The 27,939-nt window shown below is 44.1% G+C and overlaps 2 protein-coding genes across 11 annotated transcripts in view; one reads left to right on the plus strand and one right to left on the minus strand.

The window, feature by feature from the left end:
* GRHL2 (grainyhead like transcription factor 2) overlaps window positions 1-12,254 on the plus strand; it is a 63,517-nt gene extending 51,263 nt beyond the window's left edge. For 7 of the 9 annotated variants that reach the window (XM_085221497.1, XM_085221500.1, XM_085221495.1 and 4 more), the window contains 3 exons: window positions 1,596-1,681; window positions 6,126-6,190; window positions 7,410-12,254. In XM_085221497.1, the coding sequence (XP_085077623.1) occupies window positions 1,596-1,681; window positions 6,126-6,190; window positions 7,410-7,524 (266 nt within the window). In that variant the 3' untranslated portion in view covers window positions 7,525-12,254. Of the gene's footprint in view, window positions 1-1,595; window positions 1,682-4,389; window positions 4,520-6,125; window positions 6,191-7,409 lie in introns of those variants that run through there. The other 2 variants (XM_085221496.1, XM_085221498.1) reach the window with 2 other exon arrangements.
* A 2,904-nt stretch (window positions 12,255-15,158) lies between these two features.
* The window catches only part of NCALD (neurocalcin delta), a 50,225-nt gene continuing 37,444 nt past the window's right edge, over window positions 15,159-27,939 (minus strand). For both annotated transcript variants that reach the window (XM_003205205.5, XM_010709184.4), the window contains 2 exons: window positions 25,074-25,179; window positions 15,159-24,057 (listed from right to left, as the gene is read on the minus strand). In XM_003205205.5, the coding sequence (XP_003205253.1) occupies window positions 23,960-24,057; window positions 25,074-25,179 (204 nt within the window). In that variant the 3' untranslated portion in view covers window positions 15,159-23,959. The remainder of the gene's footprint in view (window positions 24,058-25,073; window positions 25,180-27,939) is intronic.

A 27,939-nucleotide genomic window follows, 5' to 3' on the forward strand; every position in this document is an offset into this window, starting at 1 on the left:
GCTGTTAGTGCTGGTTGAGTCGCATCATCACACAAAGGTTTGGCAACTGGAGCAAAGGGCAGTCTGAAAAACAGCTCACAAAACTGGGCTATTTTTTCACGTGCATCTGCTCTTTTTGTTCGCAGTGCAGGAGGATTCACAGGGGCCAGAAAAATGGAGGCAGGATCTTAAGGCACTGATGCCGCCAGGAGTCATTTATGGAAAAGCATGCTAGTGGTTCAAAACTGGGCTTTTCACACCTGTTATTGGGAAAGAAAACCAACACCCCCCCTTCCAATATGCTTACTAATCCTGGCTCTCTGTGTGTGTAATAGTGATTCAAGTTGCCTGTTATCCTTGTAATGGATCCTTCCTTCAACATAATATTCCCTGAGCTGCCAAACACAACAGAGCAATTTAAAGCTGAGTGTTTGGTTTGTATTGTGACCCCATCTTTAGCCTCAGACTGAGGGATTTTTCCTCTTTTCAGACACATTTTTAGTTATTAAGGTTGGCAGATGATTCAGATGTTTGAAAAGCTGGAAGTTACAGGACAGCCCTCTAGTTGCAAGAAAAGTATTACTGAAACAGTAAATATGTCACTACAAATAAAAATAACATTTGAAATGAGTGCTTGCTCGTGCAAGTAAGAATATCAAAACCAATCAAGTTTTAACTACTGCTGTGAAACTTTTTGTTCTTTTATATTCTGACCATTGTTTAATTTATGACCCAAAGTTATCTCAGTTTCTTGGACATTAAAAAGGTCTCTTTCAAATGCCAAATGCAGGTAGAAAGACTGCTACCACAGGTATGCAGAGCCAATTTTAGCTAATACTTTTAAATTGAAGATGCAAAAATTGCCACTATTCCTGACACCTGGCTTTGTAGACCAAGACAGGAAACTGATCTGGGCAGCCGTGTTTTAAGCCTTATTCCAATCATTTGAAAACGTGGGCAAAGAAGCTACAATTTGCTGCAAATATGCCTGAATTCATGCTGGTACAGTATTCAGTTTTTTCAGTTTTGTTTATCTCTATTTAGTTTATATACATCTGCTTTGCTTTTGCCAGATAACCAGCAAGTCTCTCTGTCAGAGATTAGCATTTATTTATGTTCCTTCTTATTGCTTCTTGTTGTGAGGTTTGGCTGCAGGTGACCTTTTTGTACCTGCTTAGTTTGCTTTTGCCATGTAGTTCTGCCTTTTTTTTTTTTTTTTTTAGTGTCTTTCCCAGTCTTTTGCATGAAGTTTGGAGAAGATGCAAGCCCAGAAAGGAAGATCTAGCTTGCATGTTTTGTCACAGGACAAAACATTTGTTGCTGCGGTTTCTTTTCCCTAAGTACATGGAGATTTAAATTCCTGAATGCCTAGATTTCTCACATTGAGCTAAATACACTGCATTTTGCTTGTGTGTTTTCAGAGCAGCCATGGTGTGTTTTCCATGTTTGGATCACCGTTGATAGGAAATTCCTTTTTTCTTTTTAAGTGCAAACCATTTTCAGCATTTCATTTTATCTGTCACGGATTAATATTTGTTTTTTTTCTACTGAATGTGGGGTGTTTCATCTGTTTAGTTGGCTGGACTTGCTCCAAGTTTGACTTTTTTCTGTTTCAGTGCTTTTATATGTGAGGAAGGAGACAGATGAGGTGTTTGATGCCTTGATGCTGAAATCCCCCACAGTAAAGGGGCTAATGGAAGCGGTAAGTATCCAATGTCCTTACTTTATCTTTCTTAGTAAGAAAATTTTGAGACTCTCAATGTGTTGCTGAGATAAAATATAATAGAGAGATGAAGCTATTCTCGGATATATTAAAAACTTAATAAGGGCTTTTTGGAGTACATCTCTGAAATGTTGGGATGTTCTAAACTGAATGCTGTCAGCAAGTTACTGAGATAAAGTACAGAACTGATTTATTGGAGAGCCAACCCTTGAGGAATGGCAGTAATTAACCAATGTCAAGAAAACGGGGAAATAAAAGCTTCATTTTCTGAAACACTTCTTATTGAACTGCTGATTCAGAACCTGTTGAATCTTCTGCAGTGCTCATTGGTGCATTCAGAGGCATCTTTTAAAGAAGAGGCCCAAGGATGCACTGTTTCCATGTGAATTTCATCTGGCTTTTGTGCAGTGCTGTCTCAGCATACAAGGGACATGTCATGAGCCAATGCAGGCAGGTCATTCATACTCCTGTCTCACACGCCTTATCCAGCCCTAACTCTCAGTGTGACCTGCTCAAGCCTGTCTCTTTGTCAAGCTGCATCTTTGTCTTGAGTTTTTGCTTGTTACATGTTATCTGTGGTTGTGAGTGGATATTTTTATAGTTAATACTGTTTTTATGAGCTGATGGCTAGTATCTGTGTGAAATTTGATGAGGGAAGGGTGAAGAAGCAATTGTGTGTCTCATTGCTTAGGTGGGGAACTAATATGAAACTGACCTGTAGAGAGAAACTGCCTGGCCTGAGAAGATGGGAATGGAGGAAAGTGCCACTAGAGAGCTCAGCTGAGTGCTAGAAGTATATATTTTTGTACTTGCATAAAATCATCAGTGTCTTGTAGCACGTATCAAACACAGTGCTGTGAGGATTGAGTTACTTGGCCAGAAGAACAAGACAAAAAGATCTTGTAGTTTTTGGGATTGTCTCAAGCACCTACTCAGATCAGGGTATCTCTGAGGTGAGTCAGCTGCGTTACAGAAATGGCCTAATGATTCTTTTGCTAAAGCTGTTTGTTAGTGACTGCAGAATGCAGGGGCTGCAATCTGATTCGTGGTAAAACTGGAACGTGATGTTGTCTTGTCTTTATATGAAAGTTAAAAGTAAGTTTTAATTCTTCCATAACACTTCATGCTAACGTTAACATTTTATCTTCAGTATTCTGTGCCTCTTAATGCCTGTAACCAGCTACTCTGTAACATAAAAATAAAGCTGGTCCAGAAACAGGAAAGGTTTCTGTATACTTCTGTCAGCACAGCTGCTAATTCAGTGGCATGTTTTCGGCACCAGAGAAATCTAATCTAAAATGTCCCAGATCAAGGAATACACTCATAAAATTTTAATTCTCTTTGGTAGGATATAGTAGATAAGTGAATGCCAAAAAGCTGTCAAATTACATACTCTTAACTACTTTCTCTGCAATCTTTTCAGCAAATAATGCAATTTTGTAATTGCATATTCTGAATACTCAATTCTAAGTTCAGTGCAAGGATTCAAGAAACTGAGGATTTGGTGACTGACCAGGTCCAAATCCTGCTTTCAGACTCATCCAGATTCCATCCAAAGAGGTTAACTCTTTGGATCTCAGTAGATGCTGCAGTCTAACATGACAGAGGATGATCTAAACTGGGAAATCCAAGCATCTTCCAATGTCTTTCTAAAATTAAAACCAGCTGAGTTCAACAGAGCTTGCTAGACCACAGTTTATTGTACATGTCTATATGTATGTGTTCTTCCAACCTATTTAGGGCAACAGAGAAGACCACTCCATAGGAATAAATTGGCAGAGATATTTTCCTACATTCCTTGACCAGCCCAGGTCATTTTTGCATCTTTCATGTCAACCTGACTTGAGCACAAAAAGCATTTCTGGTGGCTTCTGCAATCAGATGTGTGCTACAGACAGAGTTGCCATGCCAGGGGGCTGCAGCCCAAAGGGAGAACCAGCCTGTCATTTCTGTACCACTCTGAAGGATGTCCCACAGCTTCAGGCATCCTAAAGGAAGCAGAGAATTCTCTGCTCAGAATATTTCAAAATAGAGATTATAAGGGAAAATATCCCAAATAAAGATATATTTCATTACTGTATTGTAGCATGCTTGGGATCAGACAAGGAATCCTGTTTTATATGGAGGCTGGCAGTAGTGTTTTTCCCCCCGAGTTGGCAACAAACCTGTTTCATAAAAGGGTGTTAAGTGAGATGCCCTAGCAGATGCTAGCTCTCTGCTTTATCAGATTCTGCAGCAGGACTTAGCACATTTGTACTGGAGACTTGCTTTCTGAGCCAGTGAGTGGGAGGCTTTCCCATTCTCTCACTTCAAGCCGTGCTTCCACAGCTCACCATTTAGTATAATTGGTTGAATCCTTAGGGGTTTCTGAGAAATGTGCTTAGTCAGTTAGCTGGAAGTATTTCCCAAAGCTCGCTAATCCCTTCATCTCATATAAATCCCACACCTGTCACAGGCAGTGTGACAAGCAAGACTTTCTTGGCCCCACCACTCATAGCTTGTGTAGGAAGTGGTGTCCCAGAGTCCCAAACCACTTTGAGCAACATTTGATATGCATGAGTGTTAGGCATCCCAAGTATCCTAGGAAAGTTTGATGCTGGAACGTGCAGAATGCTGTATATTAACTGCTGGTAAACCTCTTTGAGAAAAGAATGTTTCTTCAGCATTGATCTTTACAATGTCCTTAGGCTTCAGAGTTAACGTGCCAAAGAAGATACAGCATTTTCTCATATTCACACAGGAGTTGTGACATTTTCACATATCTCCAGCACCGTATCCAAGAGGGCAGTGAAACATGTTGGCACAAGTAAAACTGAGGTATGGAGTGGGTGGGTCTGGTGAACCCTACCAGGTTCTCCTTAAATATATCATCCCCTGTTAGCCACAGATAGAAAAAGCAAGCAGAGGAAACTGTTGGTGGTGTCAAAGTTTCATTGGCTTGTCATATCTTGGAGTTATGCTGTACTTCCTAAATAGAAAATTCTGTCGTAGGCAAGATGGCAGTTATACAAGTATAGGTGATGTAGGCAGGTATAGGCTAATTAATTCTCTTAGCTATGTCTGGCTGTCTGGATGGGAACCGTGTTTGAGGTTCAACCTGAGAATATTTGAATCTGTCCCTGGTGCTGAGTTTTATTCATTGCTTGCTTTTCATTTTCTGTTTCATAATTGCTTTCATTTACTTTTCTAAAATATGACTTTTCTCAATGGCAATCTGAGCAGAAATACAAGGAAAGGATTTCACAGTGACTGATGTTTGACAGGTTTTAGTGGATTTTTAATTGTGCATTTCAGTTCTCTGATGCAGAAGAAAAGAGTCAGCTATTTAGCTGCAACCTCATTTAACCTGGGAAGAGCAAGAAGTTTACTTTTCTTGGCAGTAGAATACCACAGTTCATTAGTCATTGACTAAGAGGTCCTTTTTCCATAATTATTCTTCCCCTTGGGACAATCCTATTCTAAAGTGTGAGTAGTGAGACCCATTCCCTCAAAGAAAAGTCATAATTTGGAAAGGAAGCTCTCAGTTCTCCGGAACATCAGCTCCAGGAATGCATCACAGGTTTGTTTTAGAGTGAGCCAACACACTGCTGCAAAGTAAGGCCAAAACATTGCAGTGAAGGGTGCTCGCTGATGCTGGCAATTTGTTGGCTATATTCTTCATTTGAAGTTTTGCTATATTGTTTACTTTATCATGTGAGTGGATGTAAAGGGATTGATTTTGAAAGTCCTTTACCATGTTAACAGACTTCTCTGAGGCATCTCATCTTGTTATGGGTACATTCAGATGATGCTTTATGATACAGCATTCTCTTTTTGCAACTCTAGTAATTGAGCCACCTCCCCAGCCATATGGTCTGTGCAGTACCATGGCCTCCCACTGGAAAAAGTACCCAGAAGATACTTTTCAGACCAAAGGAGTGCCATGAAGGGTCCTGTTAGCTTAACAGATACTGAAATGCCATTGAGAAATAATAGATGTCCTGTTGTGTTGTTGCTCACCTGTCTTCTGCCTTGGGTGAGGAGAATTTGCTTCCATGAGTTCAGAAAATCATAGCAAGGAAAGGCAGAAAGATTGCTGATGGGATTGAAATTCCTGGGTAGAATCTGAACCTGTGGAGTGCGTTAATTCTCAAGCAGTTTAGTAGGAAATGAGACTGTGATAAGTCATATCTGTGAAAACTGTAGTCTTCAAGTTTCTGGATAGAAAAATTAGTATTTTTTTGAAGATTTTTAGGATTATTTCTCCTCAGATCATCCTTAAATGAAGGTATAATGTAGTTGTAACTTTTCTCTTTCTTGAGACTTTTCTTCATAGTTATCCTGTCAAAGTTTGCAGATATAATGTTTAAATTGCCTTATGTAAAGCAAGAGGTGAGGTGCTATTCATCATTAGTCTTTATTTCTTTTGTTTTGATGATTTCAGATCTCCGAGAAATATGGATTGCCAGTGGAAAAGATTGCAAAACTTTATAAGAAGAGCAAAAAGGGGTAAGTAAGCCGTAAGTAAACTAACTGTGACAGTCAGGGATCCCAACTATGCCTGAGGCATCATTATACTAGACAGTACAAACACTTCTAGGAGACCTGCCCACAACCCTAAAATCTTACTGTCTATGGAAAAAGCAAACGGTGGCAAAAGAAGAAACATCCAGCCTGTCTCTGACTGGCATTCATAGGCTTACTGTGAAAGAGCAGTATTTATGTTCGGAAAATGTATTTGCGTAAAGCCTGTTTTACAGGCTGTATACTTAACAACATTGTGGAGAGTGGTATGGGAAAGGCACAGCCTTTGCTGTGAATGCAGCATGGAGTTTCCCTGCAGCATTAGGAAGAAATGGGCCGCTGCCTGAATCTGAAAGGCAGGCAAGCACAAGGGAGAGCGCTGTTTGCTGCAGGGCTTTCAACTGAGTAAATTTAGACATGAGCATCACAGCTGTGGTTTTATAATAGCTAGGCTACTACGCTTTATCATAAATCTGAATCTCTATTTTAACTTTTTGTTACTGCTAAATAACATCAATATTCTAGCAACATCACTTTAAGTCAGTCATTTATTCTTGGCTCTAACTGTAACTTAGGACAATGTTTTGTCTGATGATTTCTTTTGCTTTTGAAAATACAGGTGAGATTTGCCATGTTTTGCTTCTTTCTTACACTGTTTCCAAGTGATGTGTTTGTTGGAAGAAATCCTTTATGGTAAAAAGTGAGGATGACACTCCTATACACTTGTACTAGTACTCTTGCACCCGAGCTGAGTTCTGTGAGCTGTGTGCACATCACCAATTGCACTGCTTTCCCATGTCAGTGACTCATATCATGGAGGAGGAGCAGCTTGTGTGGCATGGCTGGGGAGTAGAAAAAGAGATGCACTTGGGGATCTGACACTGCACGTAGGAAATGCTGGCTGAGTCTGCACAAAATCTGGTGTGCACCTGCAGGCAATTCCTGAAGTGGGTAAAGTCGTAAAATCCCAGCCCTGACACATATCTAACTACCTGCACAAGTTGCAACTTATAATCCAAAAGCTAGAAGGGACTATGGGGCAGACTTTGATGATCATTTCCCATCTTGTCCCTGTACTGGCACATGCTGGAGTCTCTTATGTTTCATGTTGAAGTCAGTGAAGTGTGTGCATGCAGTGGAGTGCATGGCTTTCCCTTTCGCTGTTCTAGTATGTGAAAATACTGATTTTTGCCTTTGTCACCAGTATCCTGGTAAACATGGATGACAACATTATTGAGCACTACTCCAACGAGGACACATTCATCCTGCACATGGAAAGCGTGGTTGAAGGCTTCAAGATCACACTGACTGAGATCTAGCCTCAGACAGAGCCCTTTCATAAAGAACCCACAGCATTTCATTCTTCTTGGAAAGCAGAAGATGCCTATGGAAGTTGACAGACATTGATCAGAGAAACTGTTACAAGACTGCTTTGAAAATATTGTCCGTTCTGCACGTGCACACCTACTGCATATAGGCTTGGGTTCGTCAAGCACAAGGCCACTCATGTTAACCTGGTCCCTTATTTATTGCTCCCCACTCTCCAATGTACAAGCAGTTACCAGTCCCCAGATTTGTAACCAGATGACCCACTGCAAATGTGAAATGCAGCATTTTAGTCCATGCTTTAGTGTGGATAAGCTCATTCTAAAATATAGTGAGGAACTTTACTGGTCCAGTTTCAGAAATCTGATGTAAATCACTTTGCCAGTAGTCCTCTCCTCTCGCTAAAAACTGGTGCAGTGCTAAAGGTGGGGAAAGTGGCTGACAGAGTTCACTTGCTCAGACCAATCCATATCTCTCTCTAGTGTATAGTCTTGCCAAATACCTCTGGTAGTTCTCAGCATGTAGCGATGAGGACTTGTAAGTAAGGCATTCAGCTACAAATGTCACTTGTAAGTAAATGGTAAAGAAACCATTTTAACCTTGTATATAATGTTTATAATATGCAATAATATATTTTAACTACTGTATGTGGGCACGTTTATTGCCACTATGTTTTTGTATGTACTGGGCTTAGGGTTTAACAGAATATTTCCTAGAAGATTAGATTTCTGCAATCTGTTAAGGAGTGTGTACTGAGAATCTGATAACTGTCTGCATTCGTGCACTCCATCCCTGCCCACCCAGTTTTATACTGAAATATTGGAGCAAACAGTGCTACAGCATTTGGAGTGCACTGTCACTGTGGGACCCACCTTTGGTGCCCAGGTCCCAAACATAGACACCTGAGTACTCCATCCAGCTTTCACCAAATCATAGAAGCACCCCTGTGTCTGGTGTGCCTAGAGGCCTATTCTCTTGGTGAAGCGAGGGCTCTCAAAATGAGCCTGTCTCAAACCCCAACAAACTGCTCATTGAAGCATTCCTCTAGACTGCAAGAAACTTCAGACTCATCTTCTTAAGGGAGTTTGCTCTTGTATCTCCATGGAATGATTCTGTTTTGATTCCTAGCGCGGTTCAATGAGGTAAAAAGTTGGGCTTGATGTAAATATTTTACAGGCTGAATCTGAACCCAGGGTGAACTATGCAGGCACACCATCAAGTTCCACATCTGTCGCAGGAATTCTGAGAGAGAAAGGCTACAGCCTAATCATACCAGGAAAGGAGTCCAAGGCCTGAATGTCCCCAGCAAATGCAAACCTGGCACCTGTCTCTCTACTTTTCAGTTCCTCTTCCTTAGATTGCTCCTCACACAGTGAACAGTCCTGCGGTTTTCAGTTGTAAGCATTTCATTTCCCATGCACTGTGCAGGGATCCCATGAGACAGGCAGAAATGTGAGGCTTTTCCTACCAACAACCTTTAGAGTTTTATTAGTTCTTCCTTCTAAAGACTCTTTTTCACTTAGTCACAGTATTTTTTTCATTAGCTGGTTAATGACGTAAAGAAACACTGCTGAGTTTAATGGGGCTCTTTCTCTAGTGGTTTGAGCTGTGGGGAGCTATTTACATCCAAGCAAAGTGGTTGGAAAAGCTAACCAGTCTGATTCTATCATATTTCTGCATCAGTTGTCTTGCAAGCTCTTGCAATTTCTTAATTTCATTAGTGATAACATCCCATTAAAATTGAATCTTCAAACATAAATGTCAGGTACCTGTCAAAGCTCCTGCACTATCAGAGCCTATGAAAGCTCTCTGCTACTTGTATCAGGGCTATCACATTCAGAATCCATTCGCATCTGGAAAGCAAAGTGTCTGTGTTGTCTACTCATCTGTTGTGTGTTCTTTCTGCTCCTGATGCAGACTTGTGTAGTAACTCCATTGTCTTTTTATGGATACATACTCCAGTAAAATGCTTTTGCTACATTGCTTAAGGATGGACATCTTAGAAATACAGTGGATTTAGGGTAATTTCATTTATTTCTGCTTGGCTCAGACTCAGATAAAAAGTCTTCATTGACATAGCCCAGATACTTTTCCACTCCCAAAAAACAGGGCAGTTTCGACAGGCGGCATTAAGAACTGAGGCCAGTACACAGGACTTGTGAGCAATGCTGTTGGTTCTAGTATTTATTTCTTATTTAATGGTGTTTGGGATTCCAAGGAATTTAACTGAGATTTCTCAGTTGGTCACGATGTCCCAGCAGAGGCTGCGTGCTAAGCTCAGCAGTAATCACATGCAGGATTTGAGCCCAGGTTCTGCCCCTATCAGTGCCTGTGGTGTCTGGGGCTGGGTTGTGGTGTGCCGCATTAGGAGATGTCAGTGAGAATTTGAGGTTCACAGAGAAGCATGGGACTGTCCTGGCAGCACCAGCACCCTTGTTAGTATTTTATCCTTGTATTACATAGAGGTGGAACTCTCTTCTTTGGTAATTAGAGCTAGGTTCTGCTACATGCTGCAACGTCCAGCTCTGAGGAGCAGTATCCTAGAATTACAGAATGGCTTGAGTTGTAAGAGACCTTGGAACACACCCATCCTCAACCCCCTGCCATGGGCAGGGCTACCACCTCCTTGCTCAGGCTGCCCAGGGCCCATCCAATCTGACCTTGACCACCTCCAGGGGTGGGGCACCCACAGCTCTCTGGGCAGCTGTGCCAGTGCTGAACAACACCAGCTCCCTCAGCCTTTCTTCATAGGAGAAGTGCTCCAGCATCTTCATGGTCTTCTCTGGACCTATTCCAACAGCTCTGCATCCTTCTTGTATTGGGGCCCCATGCATGGATCCAGTACTGCAGGTGGGGCCTCATGAAAGCAGAGCAGAAGGGGACAATCCCCTCCCTCGCCCTGCTGGCCTCCCCTCTGTTGGTGCAGCCCAGGATACAGTTGGCCTTCTGGGCTGCAAGGCACACTGCTGGCTTTTGTCAAGCATTTGTTCACCAGAACTCACAGTATAGGATCAGCAAAATCTGCAATGCTCCAGGAAATGCTGGAGCTTAAGGAGCAGAGCTGCCTTTCCAATGCCATTTTAGGAGCTTTAGGTCAGGCACTGTCCAGGGAAGGAAAGTTGTTTCCAAGATTAACTGAAAGCTTTTCTAAATATATCTCTAAGTGTACAAATTCCTGGTCAGTAGCGAGAGAGCTGATTCTCCTGCCTTTAGCTCCATCTTACAGTCTCACTGGAGAGAGCAGGGCTGAGGAGGATGGATAGCACTTATCCAGGCACTAAGAATATTTTACTGAAGCTAGTTAGGGATGATCTTCATTAACTTCATTTACCTGTCAGGGGCCAGAGGACTTTGTTTTTCTGCTCCATATGCCAAATGCATCACAAGCATCTAAATAATTATGAAGAGTAAATCACCCTGCACCCGGTCAGTTTAGTTACAGCATCAGCTGCCACAGAAGCCCTGAACCTCGGTGCTGGTCATGGTGAGCTACAAGTTCTCAGGGTTCACCACCTCTGAGGGTTTGTTGCTCAAAATCAGGATATCGGTGTTGGGAAGGGCCAGCACCAAAATTCAAACTTCTGAAGGAGGGACCCATTCAAAGGCCACAAGGACCATAAAGTATCTGTCTAATGTTTAAAATGTATGTGTTGCTTTTGTTTCATGAAGAAGTCTGATTGATGCCGTGTCTTCCAAATATGAGGAGTTAAATGGAAGTAAGTAAGATTTGGCTGTCGTTTAGCACCAGACAGGAATGTCTTTGTTGACTCCTTTTGTGGCACTGCTATGGTTGTTTACTCAAGAGAACAAAACTCATTTCCTTCTACAGGAGGACAGGCTGGAATCTAGTGCAGCCTCGAGGCTGCTCACCATCGTTTTCATACAAAGAGCGAGAGTAGTGCAGTGTCTGTAGATGTTGTGTGAAAGACTATGACAGAGAGGTGCAAAAGGCAGAGTAGCCTTCTAAGCTCTGGCCTTTGTTCCTGCTGCAGATTTGGCACTATGTCCGTCCTTTTGATCATTTGCTATAAAAACCCAAATCTCAGATTTTGCTTTCCTTTTACGCAGTCAGGTGCTTATATCCCCAAAATGTAGTGCATCCTTGCAGCGAAACTTCGTTGATGTATGGCAGCATTCCCATCAAGGTATTTTGGAGGACTTTTTATCACTGAATGTTAACTACAAAGAAAATAAAATAGCTTCTTTTTTTCTTTTTTTCCTTTTTTTTTTTTTTTCTTTTTTTTTCTTTTCTGTGTGTTCCCTTTAAGTCATTGATCAATGGAATTCAGAGATCAAGAGCTTTTCTTGTACATTTTCCTCTTTCAGTCTGTGGACGTATTAAATGCTATAAATGAATTCAAATGATTGGTAAAAACTCAGCCCTCCAGCTGTCAGACAAGCTGTATGTTGATTGGTATGAAACTGGGAAGGAGTATCTTAGGGCCTTAAATGTAAAGCTTATGAAATGTTTATATGCTCTTCCATTTCCTATGAATTGAGACAAGATACAAACGAGTGTTTGTGCCAAAGTTTGTAACAAGCCCTCGCTCTGACAAACAACAAACTATGTATAAATAGTGTGCTTTTATATTAAGGAATAGCTCAAGTAACTTAATAGTGTTGCAACTGGGAGAGGGGTTTGATAAACTGTAAATACAGTTATTTTATTTTTTGTACATTTTTAAGAAGGAAAAAAATAAATATTCCTATGTATGAGATAATATTTCTGTTGTTGTGGCGTGGAGATGGAGTTCCTATGAGTGAGCCCAGAAAATGTACCAATAAGAAGAAAGTAGGAATCCAAGCTACAAGAAAACAAGTGCAGAAGCTGAAAAAAATAATCACCAAACACTGCATACAGCTTTTACACTTTTAGATAGTGCCTACTGGTGACACAGATGTGATGTAAGAGTAGTGGTGTGACTTCAGCCCCAGTCCAGCTCCCCTGGAATAGATAGGTTCAGGTCAACTTTCCATTAGCAAAATGGATATGAGTTTATTAATCATTCTCTCTCTTCCTTTGTTTGCCCCAGATTTTCAATCTGTAACCAAACAAACTTGGCAGAGGAATCCCAACAGAGGAAGTACACTTCAGTGGATTTTTTGAGATTAATAGGGAGAGGAAAGAAAATTAATCTTCAGTAGTATTTCAGTCTTCCATTTCCTAGGTGTACACATTTTCTTTCTTCCTCACCACTTTTCTGCAGAATATTTAAGTGTCAATGTGAAATTGTCCAACCTTGGTGGGAAGAATTCACAAGAGTGCTGGGACAGGATTATTAGATTCATCTTAACTATTCAAATGCAAAAACTCTCAAGTGGAAGGAGGAATCTGATCACAAACAAGTGGGTAAGAAAGAGGATCCCTCTTGATGCACCAGATCTGGCTCTTCAAGCAAAGTAATCAGGAGATGAGCTGAACTCCTGAGATGATTTAGGGCAGAACCTTCCTCCCTGCCAGTCTGCAGCAAGTCTAGAAAAGGCATAGGCTGGGTTTGAGCATGCCTGGAGCCCTCAGATCATCTCTCCTTTATAGGTTTCTCCATATCAGCAGGATTTTGCATCAAGGTACAACCAAAAGAGATGCACATGCTTCCTTTGTTGGCTGGACTTTGCGGCCTGTGTTCATGTCACCAAGCAGAAGCTTGGTGTAAAGGGGACTGGTGTCTTACAGTCAGTGGAGAGACACAGAGGTGAACATCTTTAATGGAGGCAATGCTAACTTTCTCCCATCCTGATCTCCTGGCATGTTGGAGCGTCCTGGGAACCCAGTGGAAATTCTGATAGTAGCACCTTTGTGAGCACGGGGCACTCACAGCTGTTCCCACTGTGCCCTGTGTGCCCAAAGCACTGATGCATACTGGCCCATGCCTCTTCCAGTAAAACACTTTCATAAACCATTTTGATTCCCACCATTTATCTTTTTTTTTTTTTTTTTTTTTCCAAATGAGAGCCCAGGAGGCAAAAACACGTAAGCTGTGAAAGCAGCATGGGGCAGCCGTGTTGTGTTGAAGGGTGGCAGGGATCGGAGCCGATACCTCCTGCTCAGGGCAAGTCCTGGCTGGAATGAGCTGCCATGCAAGAGCCAACCTCGACATCTCCTTTCTTCCCAGAGAAGATTCCCAGGCGATGAGGGAAGAAGTCAATTTACCAGCAATCTCAGCCAATGCAGAGTGGAATTGTAGACCCAGTGGCTCCAAAAGTCAACTTACTCCCACCCATCGCCATCCCCACCAGAGGGGAACTCATCCACCTGCGTCTGGGTAGAGGAGTGTTCTCACAGCTGCCAAGATTTAAAAGAAGGGCTGTCTCTCGGAAAACCTGGCGTTTCCTAATCATTGTGAAAAGTATTTGTCATTGTTTGTTGTATCACGCGCTGAGGCACATGGTGCTCCATAGCTCGGTGTGTCTAGCTGACTAGATGACAGCAAAAGAGGTTTTTCTTCCAGATGCACTGGAAACCACAGAACCCCATCCCCTCCTGCAACCACTCTGCCTGCTGCCAGCCTCAGCACTGCCCTGCTCCTCTGCAGCCAGTGCCTGTACTCCAGCAGCAACCAACAGGGGTGTGATGCCCTATTTCTTACATATTTCACAGACTGACTGCGCTCGTCAAAGTAATCTCATTTCCTGGGCGCTGCCTGCGATAGAAGTTTAATAGTGTTTTATAGGAAGTCATTTTACTTAGTGGCTCTTGAGATGCGAATGCTTTAGGGGGCTGAGTGGCTGGAAGTGCCCTGCCGCAGATGGGAACCACCACAACTTCAGCAGTGCTCCGTGTTTCTGAGGTAGCTGGGTGTGCTTCAGCTGCCCATCATCTGGGAGAGGGCAAACCCATTCCCTCGTGTAGGGTTTAACTGAATTTTTAGAAGACTGATGGCAGCCTACAGCTTGTGTTTCATATAAGAAGTGCTGAGGCCGCTGTGTTTGTGCAACCCAGAGCAGAGGAGCTGAGGGGAGGCCCGATGGCGGCTGCAGCTCCTCACAGGGAGCGGAGGGGCAGCGCTGTGCTCTGCTCTGTGTGACAGCGCCAGGGCCCGAGGGAACGGCATGGAGCTGCGTCAGGGAGGGGCGGGTGGGGGTCAGGGACAGGGTCTGCACCAGAGGGCGGTGGGCATGGAACGGGCTGCCCAGGGCAGTGGGCACGGCCCCGAGTGCCGGAGTTCAGGGAGCGTTTGGGCAGCGCTCTCAGACACTGGGTTTGGATTTGGGGTGGGCCATTGAGCAGATGTTCCATCAGCCACCACCTTCCGGCCCCTTTCAAGCTGATATTAACACGGTGTTTCATAAATAAGCTGGGTTTTATGGATCTGAGGTGGAAACAAGCAGTGGTTTCAGTTACCTCCCAATGGTATTTAAGCTACTTTTAGCATCCTGGTGCTAATCCCAGCTCCAAATTTAACCCAGGTAAAAATGTGAGGAGCTTAAAGCAAATGCCTGTGGCTGCACGAGGAAACAGCCGCCCTTGGAGCCGGCAGCCCTCCCACTGCAACGTGCTGCCTGTGCCCATGCATGGCTTAAGCCCCTCACTAAGCTCTGGAAATTGACTTAGCTGGACACAGCCCAGCCATGGGCAGGAGGGGGCCGTGGAGCTCCAGCTTGGAGAAGAACAGCACATCCTCGTAGCTGGCTGCAGCAGAATATTTATTAGTAGGAAAGAACACTTAGGGGATTTCAGTAGGAGAATTTGCGTGAACCTTCAGTATCCACCGTACATTGGTTGTCATTGAAATTGTTCAAGGTTACATATTTATATAAGAAAACAAAATAATTCATATTTAGGTGCAATCAATAATTCCAGTATGAAAAAGCACCATGTCACAAAACAGTTTACAATACAAAATTCTTCAAAATCTAACATTTAAAAACAATATTTGTTCAACAGTAATAACAATACAGTAAAAAAATTCTTATTATTTCCCTTCAAACAATACTGCTTATATATTTTGGCACTGGAAAAGAAACTATCACAAATGCGCCTTTTAATCACACAATGCTGTTTTGTGAGTGTCTATACAATGAAGAAAAACATGCTTTGAAGTCAGTCACTTTGTCAGGTGCAGTCTGAGCTGCTTTCTCCTTCATAAAGTTAAAAAAGAAAGGAAAAGGGATCAGTAAGCTGCAGCATGTCTTACTTTTTGGCCCAGGACACGACTGGGAGAAGCATCTCTCTCAGAGCCAGTATGCCCACAGGCCTTCTGAGCCTGCCTAGAAATGTGGATCAGAGCCCTCAGGTGGCCCTATCCCACAGTATCTGACCCCAAACTCTATGGTAAGCACCCCAATGGGATTCTGACCTCACACTTGCAGCTCAGGCTGCATTTAACTACGTTGCAATTTTAGTCCCAACTCTTGTCCTGATGCGGCCAACAGTGTCAACCCAACTGGAGGTGATGGCAGTGGGGCTGGGTGCTTCTGGGAGGGACAAGGGCTGGGGACCGCCGTGTGGGTCTCACATCTGCCTGTGAATCAAAAGCTTGAGTCTGAGAGAGAGAGAAAGCCAGAAGCTCAGACTTTTCAGGAAGTTTCCACTCAGAACTGACCCCTGTGAAAATGAGAACGCAGTACTACACGTCAAACAACGGCGCTGTGTGCAGTTACAGCCCTTGGAAAGGCTGATCCTAGTGAGCATGCAGTCCTTGGTGCTAGCTCTAAAAGCCAAACGAGAACAAAAAAAAAATCATTTTCAATACTTTTTACATCTTACATCAAAGATGCCACTACAAAAACACAATAGTATCACACGTTAATTAGTACAGTCTTAGAAATGCAAACCAACGCTGGAAAGACTTCCATACATTCTGCATATCATATGTACAGAAGAGAAGAGTTTCTCGAGAGGAGAGGGCAGTCAGAGAGAGATCATCTTTTGGGTATTTTTCTGAGGAAGTTGCATGATACAAATACGTTTCAGCATAAGAAAACTTTGCTGTGACACTAAAAATTCAGACAAGTCCTAGCTGGCAGCGAGCAGCGGGGATGGGGTGCGTGCTGGGCCACAAACACAGACACAGCCTTCTGCCACATGGTCTCCTCCTATGAGTTGGTCATCTGCTCTCCTTGTGGGGGTGAGGTTTGCATGTCACCGCGAGTACACCTTCCTACATCATCCAACGGCACAGAGACAAACCCCAAGTGCTGTCTGCAGCCTCCCTGCAGGTACCACTGCCACGTGTCCCTTCGGCAGTGCTGCCCAGTGAGCATCAGCTGGAGTCTCAGAGCATCACCGCAGGAAAACACAACAGAAGTGGACAGAGAAGTGAGAACATCACGATAGCTACAGGCAACCACATGTGGGGCACAAACAGTTTGAGACAGTCATAAGAAAATGATGTGAACCAAATTCATTTCACTCATAGTTGTCCCTCTCCTTTCTGAGTTGCAAAAGTCTTTCTTAGGATATGGAGGTTTGCTTACAAAGAATTCTTCTAGAGAGGTATTTGATTTTGCCAAGACACAGGACGTGCTGAACTCTGTGCTGCTGCAGTGAGTCTGCCTGTGGCAGCTTATTTAAAGTTGGGTTTGGTACCTCTGCTCCGTGCTGCAGTGCAGGAGCAGCCTGGGGGCAGTGGTGAGAGAGCTCTCCCCATGGAATGGCCATGAACTCAATGGGAATGGGACACTTGGACTCATTAGCTATTGGCCACTCATTAGCCTCTGCAGCATCAGACTTATTTGTCCAAATGTACACAGTCAAATTTTGTTTTCCATCTATTATGTTATTTACTGAGCAATACTTAAAAATCAAAAGATCGAGTGCTTCTGTCAGAACGTACTCACAGCAGTCACCTTGGGTTCAAGTGCAAAATAGCACTGAATACACAAACAGAAACTACTGGAGTGTGTGGATGGAATTGGAGTGAGCAAGTGGTAGAAATAAACATATTGAAATGCAACTCAGTCTTCTTGCAGGAAATGTGCCAACAAAAATAATCCCTAACTTCATTAAGCACTTCATTTTTAGTAGGCACTGCAAGCCCACCTTGCTCGTAATGCTCTGGCACCAAGATTTCTGCCAGTGTAGGGGCTGAGTGATAGCAGGACTGAATCGGGGAGGTTCCAAAATAAATAATAAAGCAAGAAAACAACTGAAAGATGAATAAGGAAATCACCCAGAAGATGCCAAAGAAACATGATCTTGTAGGGCACTCCGATGGCTAACATGCTGCACAATGGCATTAGTCAGCTCCCTCAGACCCTCAGCACATCGAAACTCTGGCGTTTGGTTTGGTTTGGTTTGGTTTGGGGGGGATTATTTGTTTGTTAGCCTTTTCTTTCAGATCCTAATAAAAACTGCTTGGTTATCCTGGAAACAGGAAGGAGTTCATGATTGAGAATGAAAAGGTGGTGCTGGTGGCAAGGAACCCCAAGTTCTCCCCCAGACAGCCGTGTGGGATCCATTAATCTTCCCTCTAAGTGCAGCCAATTAACAACACAATCGAAGATAAGAATTTAAGAGGATTTTCTCAGGTGGGTTTACTAATCGCCATCATCCCATTCAGTGGGGGAATGTGAGGCCAGCCCTGAATACTGCTCAGACCCAGTCCTGGCAAGGAGAGGAACAGAGGTTGCACCATCCATACGTGCTTTGGACAGGCGGCAGGAAGAGTTTCTGCCTGACCTTATTCTATTTTACCAAAATTATCTCTTGGACCACAGCATCTGGACGCTCCAGGCAGCATCAGAGCACGGCGTGCTGCACGGTGACGCATGGGAAGACACTGTTCCTGCCGGGAGAAATCAGCCCTCCGTGGAATAAACCATGTGAGCAGAAGGCAATCACTGGTCAGGTTCAGCCTGAAGTGCCTCAGCAAACACATCAATGGTAATGAGAACCACATTGTTCCAGAGGTGTGGCATGTTCTTGAAATGTTTAATACCACCGCTACTTAATAAGTAAATAAACAGTGTGGTTGGCAAGGTGCACGCAGGAGGGCCAGAGGCTGGGAACCAAACAGAAGTCGTTCTATCAGAGTTAAGCGTGGTTCATATGGCTGCCATAGGCACATGTTTGTTATTCATTTGTAGAGAGAGGGTGGGAATGGCAGCTGAGAGATGGGACAAGGCTCAGAGCCTGAGTGCCTGACCCAGGAGAGTGGGAGCATTTCTGCCACTAAATCAGGGCACGAGGGGAGGATCTCAGCTGTGTCTGAGTCGTGCAGCAATTGAATGCAATGGGAAGGGTGGCCAGATGGCATCCATCATGCCTAGACCCCAAGTCTCCAGCCTCAGCTGGAGTGACCTGGTGACCTGGGGCCCAGGAGGTCCTGTGGGCTGGAAAGGACAGAGGAGCTCTTCTGTGCTGCCTGTAGCTACTGAGGAGCTCCACCCTGGGCTTCAGACCAAGGTCTAAAGGTAGTGGTGCAACTCACTGTTTGTCACTGCTCTTGTCTTTGCACATTTCTTAGGACAACCCAAGTTCTATTTTTTTTTCCTTGCTTCTTGTGCACTAGCCAACATTTTACAGGTGATATCTTGATTCCAACTACACATTGGCTTGCCTGGCTGCTTCTGGTTAAGGTATGGAGAGCGTTTCTCATGCTATGAAAATCCCCATCCTTAAAACAATACCTGTCTTGGTATGAAGAATTTGGAACCAACAGCAACAAGAACGAGGCTGGAGCAAGGGATGTTGCCAGCTGAGACACCCAGTGTAACCTGGGATGAGTTCTGCAAAGGACAAGGAGTTCCCTTCACATCTGACATTTTTTCTCTTCTCAGTGCAAGAAGGGTCTAACAACCACTCCAGTGATGATCCTGATACCTAATGTCAGTGCCTTCCACATCAGTCTACAGCCCCATTTTTTCTTCAACACACCTGAAACAGCTGTTCTCACCTTTACTTGCCTGCAGACTGTAACCCCAGCTCTGAGAGTTAAATGGAGTTTCCCCCTTGTCTGCCACGGCCAAGAGGAAAGCTCCTGCCCAGAAGGTTTGCCCGCAGTTATACTTAGAAGTGGAACCAACTGCTCCCAGGAGGAGCATATGGTATTTCCTAACTGGGACACAGTGAATAGCTTGGCTGCTGCCATGCAAGGAAGAGCAGAGCTACTCTGCTTCTGCAGCTGCACATTTGTGCTAAAGGTGCTTAAAGAGTATTTTGCTAGCACCTCTGACTGCATGCACACGACAAAGCTGCTCAGTTAGAAGATGCTGTAGTAGCCCTAGAAGATGCTGTGGTAGCTGTGGGGCTGGCGTACTGCTGCTCTGCACCTGTCTGCTGCTGCACAGTCTCTGGAAAACTTGGAGCCCTTCTCAGCTGCCTGGAGCTTGCCAAGTTTCTCTGTGTTTCTGAACGCAAGTTCTGCCTGCCTACGATACCAAGGAAACTGCCTTTCTCCACTTCCAGATTCCTACAGGAGATCGCACCCAGTATGACACACATCTGAGTGGTTGTGCTAATGGCAGGTAGAATGTTCTTCTCCACTGGCCTTGCACCAGTTCCTGGACAACAAATTCCTGAGCCCAAAAACCGCCTGGATGAATGAAACCTAAGCAGCACTGTGAGAGAAACACAAGGAGGTGCTGGCACGGCGGCGTTGGGGACAGCTCTCACCCAGCCTCTGTCAGCTCACTTTACTTCATATCCCTACACCAAGCTTCAAAAGGAAACTTTAGGAGGGTACCCCTTTTATCCCAACTGTGTTACATTGCTGCATGTAGGGGTTCCCTTCCCACAGCCACGTGTCCCTGGGGACCTGCCACTCGTCACCGTGCTGCCCTGCTCACATGTACCGAGTGGTGTGTGGCCAGCAGCCACACGCTCAGCTCAGCTCAGTCTGCGGATTAGGGTTCGACATCAGGTTACCACCGCTCAACGAGTTTCCATGAGTCAGCTTAGCCCAGGTTTCTGCCCATGCGTGTGCTTTCAGCCCGTGGCAAATGCAAAGTAATACGACTTAACTTAGTCTGTAGTACAAGAAAACCAAGCTAAGCCCCAGCATTGCACGTTTTCCATTAGCGAGAAGGGCACAGCTCAGCTCATGGGGGCTGGGGATGGGCGAGCTCGTTGTGTGCCCCCAGGCACTGCTTCTGCACACAGACCTCTTCCAGCCACAGGAGCCATGCACTTCTGGCTTAGTGTTTTAAGCTGCAGTGTCCTGCAAATGGGGACGTCATGCTTTCTAGCAGAGAACAACACAGGACAAAATGCCTCAGCAATAATGTAAAAATCCTAAAAGCTCTTAAGAGGAACAGCACAGCACCATTATCTCAGGAACATTCACTGCTTTGAACTCAAAGGTCTCCAAATAATGTCAAAACAGATCTTTCCTTGGGCCCTCTCAAGCTCACAACAACACACACATGCTGGATTTACAAGGGCTGCAAGTAACACAAGCCATGGACTTTGCTTGGCATTTTCCGGCCCAGAACTTGCCAAGCTGGGAATGCTGAAAAGATGGACTGGCGTTTTGTGTGGAAGAAGTGTAGAAGCTGAAAGTACTCATTAATTCGTTTGGATGATGCACGAGTGAAGGTTACCTTTTCCACACACAAGTACTATTAGGCAATGTATCTACAAAACTGAGAGGTGACATGCAGTAGCACATACAGACTGCTAGCCTTCCTGTCCAGAAGTATTCTTAACTGATCTCTTGAAAGCATCTATCTTGCTGTGTTATTTTATATGGGGCGTGTCATTTTGTTTATAAAACATTTTGTCATTTTGGTTACAAAAGCAGTAATGACTGCAAACGTTGATGGCACCAAAGCAGAAAACCCCAGTGCTGTGTGCAGCGCCGCAGTTTTGCTGCTCTGAGGCCTGCAGATGCTCCCATAACCAGTTCAGCTACTGCTCACTTTGAAAGTACAAGCAGATGCAGGGAAAGAAAGGGACAGTAAATAGTTTAAAACAGTACCAATCATCAGCAGTAGTCAGGTAAAAGAATAACTTTAGTTCAGTCTGTAAATGTTTATACAATACTTTTATCTCCAGCTAAGTTCTCTGCAGCTGTAAGCTACCTCTCACTCTTCCAGACCTCGTGAGCTGTGGAAAGCATTACATCTCCACTGGTCCGCGGTCACACGGCAGGCTGTGCTCTCACACACACGCTGTACAGCACCAACACGTGAAATCTCCAAACTACCAAGAAAACCAAACTGAGATGAGGTTCTGGGCCAGAAACGCCTCATAAAACTGAAAAGAGATGGAATGCAGACACTTAAATAAGAGGCAAAGTTTTAAAAGTTACAATCACATTTTCAAATTCATCCCCAGCAAATGCCAGCTTTTGTGGGCCTGGGCTGCTCTGGAGCTGGAGGCCTGCACTGAGCCTGGAGGTGCTCTGTAGAATCTCTGCTCGTGGCAGCAGTGGGGAGGTGACAGACACAGGTTTCTCCTACGGAAAGGGAGGCTCAGGATCTCCTTTGCAGCGTGAGATTTGTTCACAGGGTATCTGATGAGGGTCAGAGAGCAAGAGCTAAGGAACATTTTCATCAACTGTAAGAATCAGTGCAAAATGTGCCTGTGATGCTCAGAACAGCTGAAAGCACTAAATATTGCAAGCTGTTCATGTCTGTGCACCTGTGTGCTTCTACCTTCTCACCTTCCCCCACACCCCTCTGCTCAGGATTTTAATTAGTGCCACGGGAATAAACTTTCGGTTGACTTTCTGCAGTCATTTGAGACAAAGGTGCATATCTGAACATACTCACTGAATGTAATTAACCACTCACGATCGTTTTGGTACAACTGATTAACAATGCCATTTTTAATTTATTTTCATTTTATTTTAATATGCTTTGCATATTAATCCTGGCAAAGGAAATGATCATGAGAAATTAAGCCTTGGAATTTCTTCTCTCTTAGTTGTATATGCTACCTAGTGTTCAACAAAAAATTATTCACACTGCTACTTTTTCATGACTTCTAGTTAGTGAATCATCATCTGCAAAGCAGACTTATTTTACTTAGTTTATTTTAAATTAAGGCTACTGGGGATTAGCATCTACAAGGTCACTTGACAAAACGCCAACCTTGCCTGTCAGGCAAAGGTCACACTGCCAAGCTCTCGGCTCCCCATGGCTGCGAGTTGCCCACATGGACACCTCGCCAGCAGGATCACAGAGCAGCCTTCAGCTAATGACAGATTAACGCCAATTTAGTCAGCATAATGCCTCCAGTCACTAAAGCCTTTCTGTTGCAGCAGCACTTGTACAGTTACCAAGAAATCCCATGTCTGCGTCCTAGCTTGGAAAGCAGCAACTCTGACCGAAGGATAAAGGTTTGCAGCAGCAAATTTCAGAACTCCTGCATCTAGGCGAAAAGATAAACATTCAACATTTCTCTCAGAGCTGATCTTTTTTTTTTGTTTTGTTTTAATTTTTATATATATAAATATACCATAAAGCGTACCATTTCCTTGTTTTAGTACAGACTTTTGAACTTCACTGAAATGAAGGAAATATAAATGCTACAACTTTATGCTTAAAACAAGTTTTGATGACAGCCTTCCCCAAGGAGCAGGCCTGGAAACTGTATTAGCTATGTGGAGAGAGACAAAAACACCCCCAGAATGTCGTACTACACGAGAACATTCAAAATAGCTGGTTTTCTTCGGTTCTAGCCGCTCGCAGGTGTACATCAGTTCCTTGGCTGAATGCCCGCTCTCCTTAGCAGAAACTACTTTATTACTAACCTGAAAATTTCACATTCAACATGTATCTCCCTTAAATTCATTGTCAATACCCAGTTTTTAATATCCATGTCTGCCTTTGCTGACCCCAAATGGCAAGAGGTATCATCAGTTGTGGATTTTGGGATCAGGACTGCAAATTGCTGGATTTTCAGATAAAGCCATGTGAAATCAACCACTGTAAACCAAGTAAAAACTGTTGATTGCATTATTTTTTTTTCTCCTCCTTCTCCTTTACAACATTGAAAATGTTCACAGCATCGAAACAATGAAGCGTAGGTGCAGGGGTGCAGACAGTGCAGCCCTCACCAGTCGTGCACATTCATCATCCTGTCTTTGAGCTTCACTGGTGCCTCCTGGGCAGGAGAGGAGATCCCAGGAGAGTCCTACCCCATCATAACCCTCTTGCTTCAATCTCTGCTACACTTTCAGGTCCTCTGGGTGAATACTCAGCTACTAAGCAGCAACCCAAAACCTGTCATTATGTCTTGTTGCCAAGGATTTGTTGTTGGTTTTGTCCTTCTCAAGTGTACTTTCCAAAATAGACACGTTAAAAAAAAATAATCTTTAAAACAATGGTAACACCACAATATCTGTTTAAAACAGTACTGCTCGTGCTCTGGACAAATTGTAAAGAGCAATTCAGCATTCTTATAATTAATCCACAACAAAAGAAGCTATAAGATGCCACAAAAGAAGGCATAATTGGCCATACAGAGGCAACACTACCATGAATGTTGTTTGGCAAGGAAAAAAAAAAAAAGCAGATACATAATTCATCCAAAGACTGGGTTCAGAATTGCCCGGCGCTGCTGGGATCACACTGCAGGAGTCTCACTATTGATGGGTCACTCTTGGCGCCTCGGATGAACTCTTCTAGGGAGAGTTTTCCTAGAAAAGAGACACGTTGACTTAGCATGCATGGACGGTCACTGCACACCTGCCAAGCCTGCAGAGAAGGGTGGTGAAAGGAATGTGGCAGGGAGCAAGGGAAATCCCTGGGGGTGCATGGCAGATGGGTCTCTTTCTCGGAATGCTGGTTTGGAGGAAGGATGGAGAGAGGATGGTGGCTGCACCCACAGAGGAGAACTTTCTGTGGGGGCTTGTGCTGAGCAGTCAGACTCACTGATCAGTAAGAAGACATGGGGTCACATCTCCCCCAGCAACATCTTGTTCCCGATGCCTTAAAGAAAAGGCAGGAGCGTGCCCTAATCCTCCTACACTGAGGTAGGGTTGAGCTAAGGCCAAACATTCAAGCCCTGGTTATGACAGAGGTGAGAGTGAGTACCTGAGAATCTCACACGAGGCTTGTGCTTGGTCCCACAGACCATGGAGAGACCTCTCCTTTTGAAAAGAGGCCACAGCCACACTGATTTTTCCCACAGTTCAATAATTTCTTTTTTTTTTTTTTTTTTTGTTATTTGTTTGTTTTTTGTTTATTTATTATTACTTTTTTTTTTAGGAAATACAAGTTACTTTCATACAAAGTACTGAGAAGATGAGTTGCATGGCAGAAATGCAGGGAAGTTTCACTTGTTTTGGGTTCAATAACCACCCTTCCAGGTGTGAGCAGACAAGGGCAAGGGTTTTTAAAAACCTGAAATACAGGCAAATCAATGCTCAACTCCTCAGTGGAAGAACTTAGGTGTTTATTCTGAGGCTACCATCTTTTAGTGTGAAATCCATGAACTGACAAGAAAAAAAAAAATTGTGTGAAAAATTAAAGACCTGGATGTGGGTTTCTAAGCAGTATTTCTGAGCATCACACACCTCTAAGTCCCAGAGACAGCAGGACAGCTGCCTACAAAGGGGTGAGGAGAGATCTTTAGGCACCATGGCTTTGACCATAAGGCTAGAGCAAGAGCAGTGAGGTTGAAGGGTCTGATGTCATCTTGGAGGGAGCTTACCATCACGGTTGGTGTCCATCTGGCGGAAGATCTTCTCTGTCCTTTTCTCTGGTGTTGATTCATCTTCTGGCATCTTCATTACAGAAGAAACCATCTTATAGATTGCCTGTGTGATATGACACGAGCAAAGAGCTGGTAAAAAGCACATTAGGTCAGCGTAGGGGTATAGTTACCACCTGGTGACCGAAATAGGCATAAAATACCCTGGAAACATTAGCTGGGTCATGTTCTGTGGATGCTGAAGGGAGACACAAGTATAGGCAGCTGCCCTCTTCGATGGGATAGTCATTTAGGAATTAAAGTGGTTCCTTATTTAGTCCCATTGAACACAATCTCAGTTTGGACCAAGATTGCATTTTCCCTTATGAGAACAGCCTTTGGATGAATTTATCACTTGGAGAGCACTTAGGCACTGGCAGATCCTGAGACCTGGGGAGCAGAAAGACCACCAAGGTCTTGTCCCATGCTCCAGCTCACCTCCATGCTGTGGGCTGCCCAGTGCTTCAGCCTGTCTCAGTCCTGAAGCCAATCTAGCACTTCAGCCACTCAGGCTCTATCTTCACCTCTCCTATCCCTCACCCTACTTTGTGTACCCATCTGCCTTCCCCACCCTCAGTCAGCATCCTGCCTGTGGGAGGGCAATGACTCATCCCCACCTTTGCTGAGTCTCACAAATAAGGAAGGCTTGACCAGCAATGAGATGGCCATTTTGTATGCCTACAGAGCTAGAAAAACACCATTCATAATTTGTTTCACACAGAACAGATGTCTTGGTCCCACCCATTGTGGTTCTTTGCATGGACCGTTAGTCACGCATGATCCTAGCTGCCCCTAAAAGAGAGGTGATGTTAATTTTAAAACAAGAAGCAGTGATGGTCTCTTCACCTCATCCTCTTGCCCTGCAGGCTGAATCGTTGTTGCAAGACCCAGAAGGCTCACTGAAGCTCCTCTGCCTCACTTTCCATCCATGAAAGCACTCTGCCTGCCACACTCCAAACTTCTGGCTGACGATCCCTAGGGAACAGCCCCAGGAGTGTCTCTGCATAGGTTCACCAGCTGGAGGACACTGCTGAGCAGCACATTCTACAGACCAACGAGCACCCATTGCCCCAGCCATCTCACTGGCTTCTTCTTTGAGGGCAGAGCCAGCTCACCTTTCAAATTGCCTAGCCTTTAAATAATTTGAAGCATAAACACCCCAAGAAAGGCATTTATCTGTTTAATTAAATATTCATCACTTATGCTCAGTGCAGTCAAACATCTGCTCTTTCAGTTATGCCACCAATGCCGAGGCTACAGATTTCCTCATCTGCCATCTCCTGAGACTGTAATGCTGCTTACAGACCAGAGCAGAATAATAATTCAGCATGGTCAGTTGCTGGCTGAATAGGAAGGTGGTGAACACTCTTTTAATCATCATAAATTAGGCTGTGGGAATGCCCAAAGGGTCCCAAGAGATTCAGGGTGCAATAGTATGAGCTGCAGAACAGACAGGGATGCTCTCCACTCAGCCTTGACTATCAGATGACCAAGAGAATAGTAGAAGGGATGAACATGGGAGCAAGTGGACATCAGGATGAGGGAGATGCAGAAAGGAGGGAATAGAGGCAGATAAAAAAAAGGATAAGGTGGTCAGTAAGAATCTGCACTTGCCTCATCCCAATCAGCATGTGAGCCTCTCAGGGGTTAGAGCAGAGATGAGATTCATAAAGCTGCCCTGTGTAAGCATCTTAGGCTGTCTAGCTTTTGTCTGAGGGAGGAAGAGGTGGAGAGGTCATTCCCTTGCTCAGGGTGAGAGGACAGCAAAGCAAAGAGTCTGTATTGAGAGTGTGGGAGGAATGCCCTGGAGCAGCAGTGCAGGCGTGTTTACTTCGGTCAAAGTAACCATAGTAAGAATATGCAGATTTTTAGGACAAAAAAAACCTCTTCAAGATGACTTCATCCCACAGGGTCCTTTTCACAGAGGCGTGTGAAGGGAATAACAGATGAGATATTCTAGGAAAGCCAGATGGGAATAACATAGTAAGCATTCCTTTCATGCTGAAAATGGTTCCTCTGGACAAATTCTTCTGTCCTTACTCAGAAGTTCAGTGGGAAGTTTTCCCAAAGTAAAAGCCAGCTAAAATTGATTCAGAATCTAGAGATTTGCCCCATATTAATTCATTGCAGCTACACAGAGCTTTTTATTACTGGTTTGAAAGGCAAGTCTCGAAGGAAGCTGGTTTCATGCAGTAACCATGTGGAACTTGGCTGTGCCAACCCTGGGCTGCATAATCTGGCACTGAAAGGCTGTGGGAGCTCCAATCCACATGGAGAACAATTGCTCAGCCTCACAGCACAGGAGTAGAAAGCCACTGGTACCTGGTACACTGTACAAGGTTTGGAGCTGGTCATTTATCAATTCCCAGGTGGATTTCTGCCAGGAAGGCCTCTTCAGCTCCCATGCACCCCTGAATGCCACTAAGAAAGGGTTTTAAGACCAATCACAGGCTCCTGTTACATCCACTCTGCCTGGTTCTTCCCAGAGCTCTTCCCTGTCATGTTCCACCTACATTTATATCAACTGCAGTGGGTGCTTTAGAGCAAGTCTCACCTCTTCACCACACATTGCTCCCAGCTGCTGCTCAGCGTAGAGTTACTGGCACTGCTAAACACTGTCCAGAAACCTCTGTGAGGTCTCTGATTTCTTGCTGGAGCTGGCAAAGTGTTGAAGTGCTCCTTCATGAAGTGTATGATGACAGCACAAATTTTGAGGCAATCCTTTTTCCTCAATCAAAATTAATTTGACAGCTAGAAATCTCACGAAGTGAGAAAAGAACCTGAAAAAATTGCTTTCCTCTTAATCCCAATGGGTTTGGCAGCCCTG

The sequence above is a fragment of the Meleagris gallopavo genome, chromosome 3 (assembly GCF_905368555.1).
Source record: "Meleagris gallopavo chromosome 3, MGAL_WU_HG_1.1, whole genome shotgun sequence".
Taxonomy (NCBI): domain Eukaryota; kingdom Metazoa; phylum Chordata; class Aves; order Galliformes; family Phasianidae; genus Meleagris; species Meleagris gallopavo.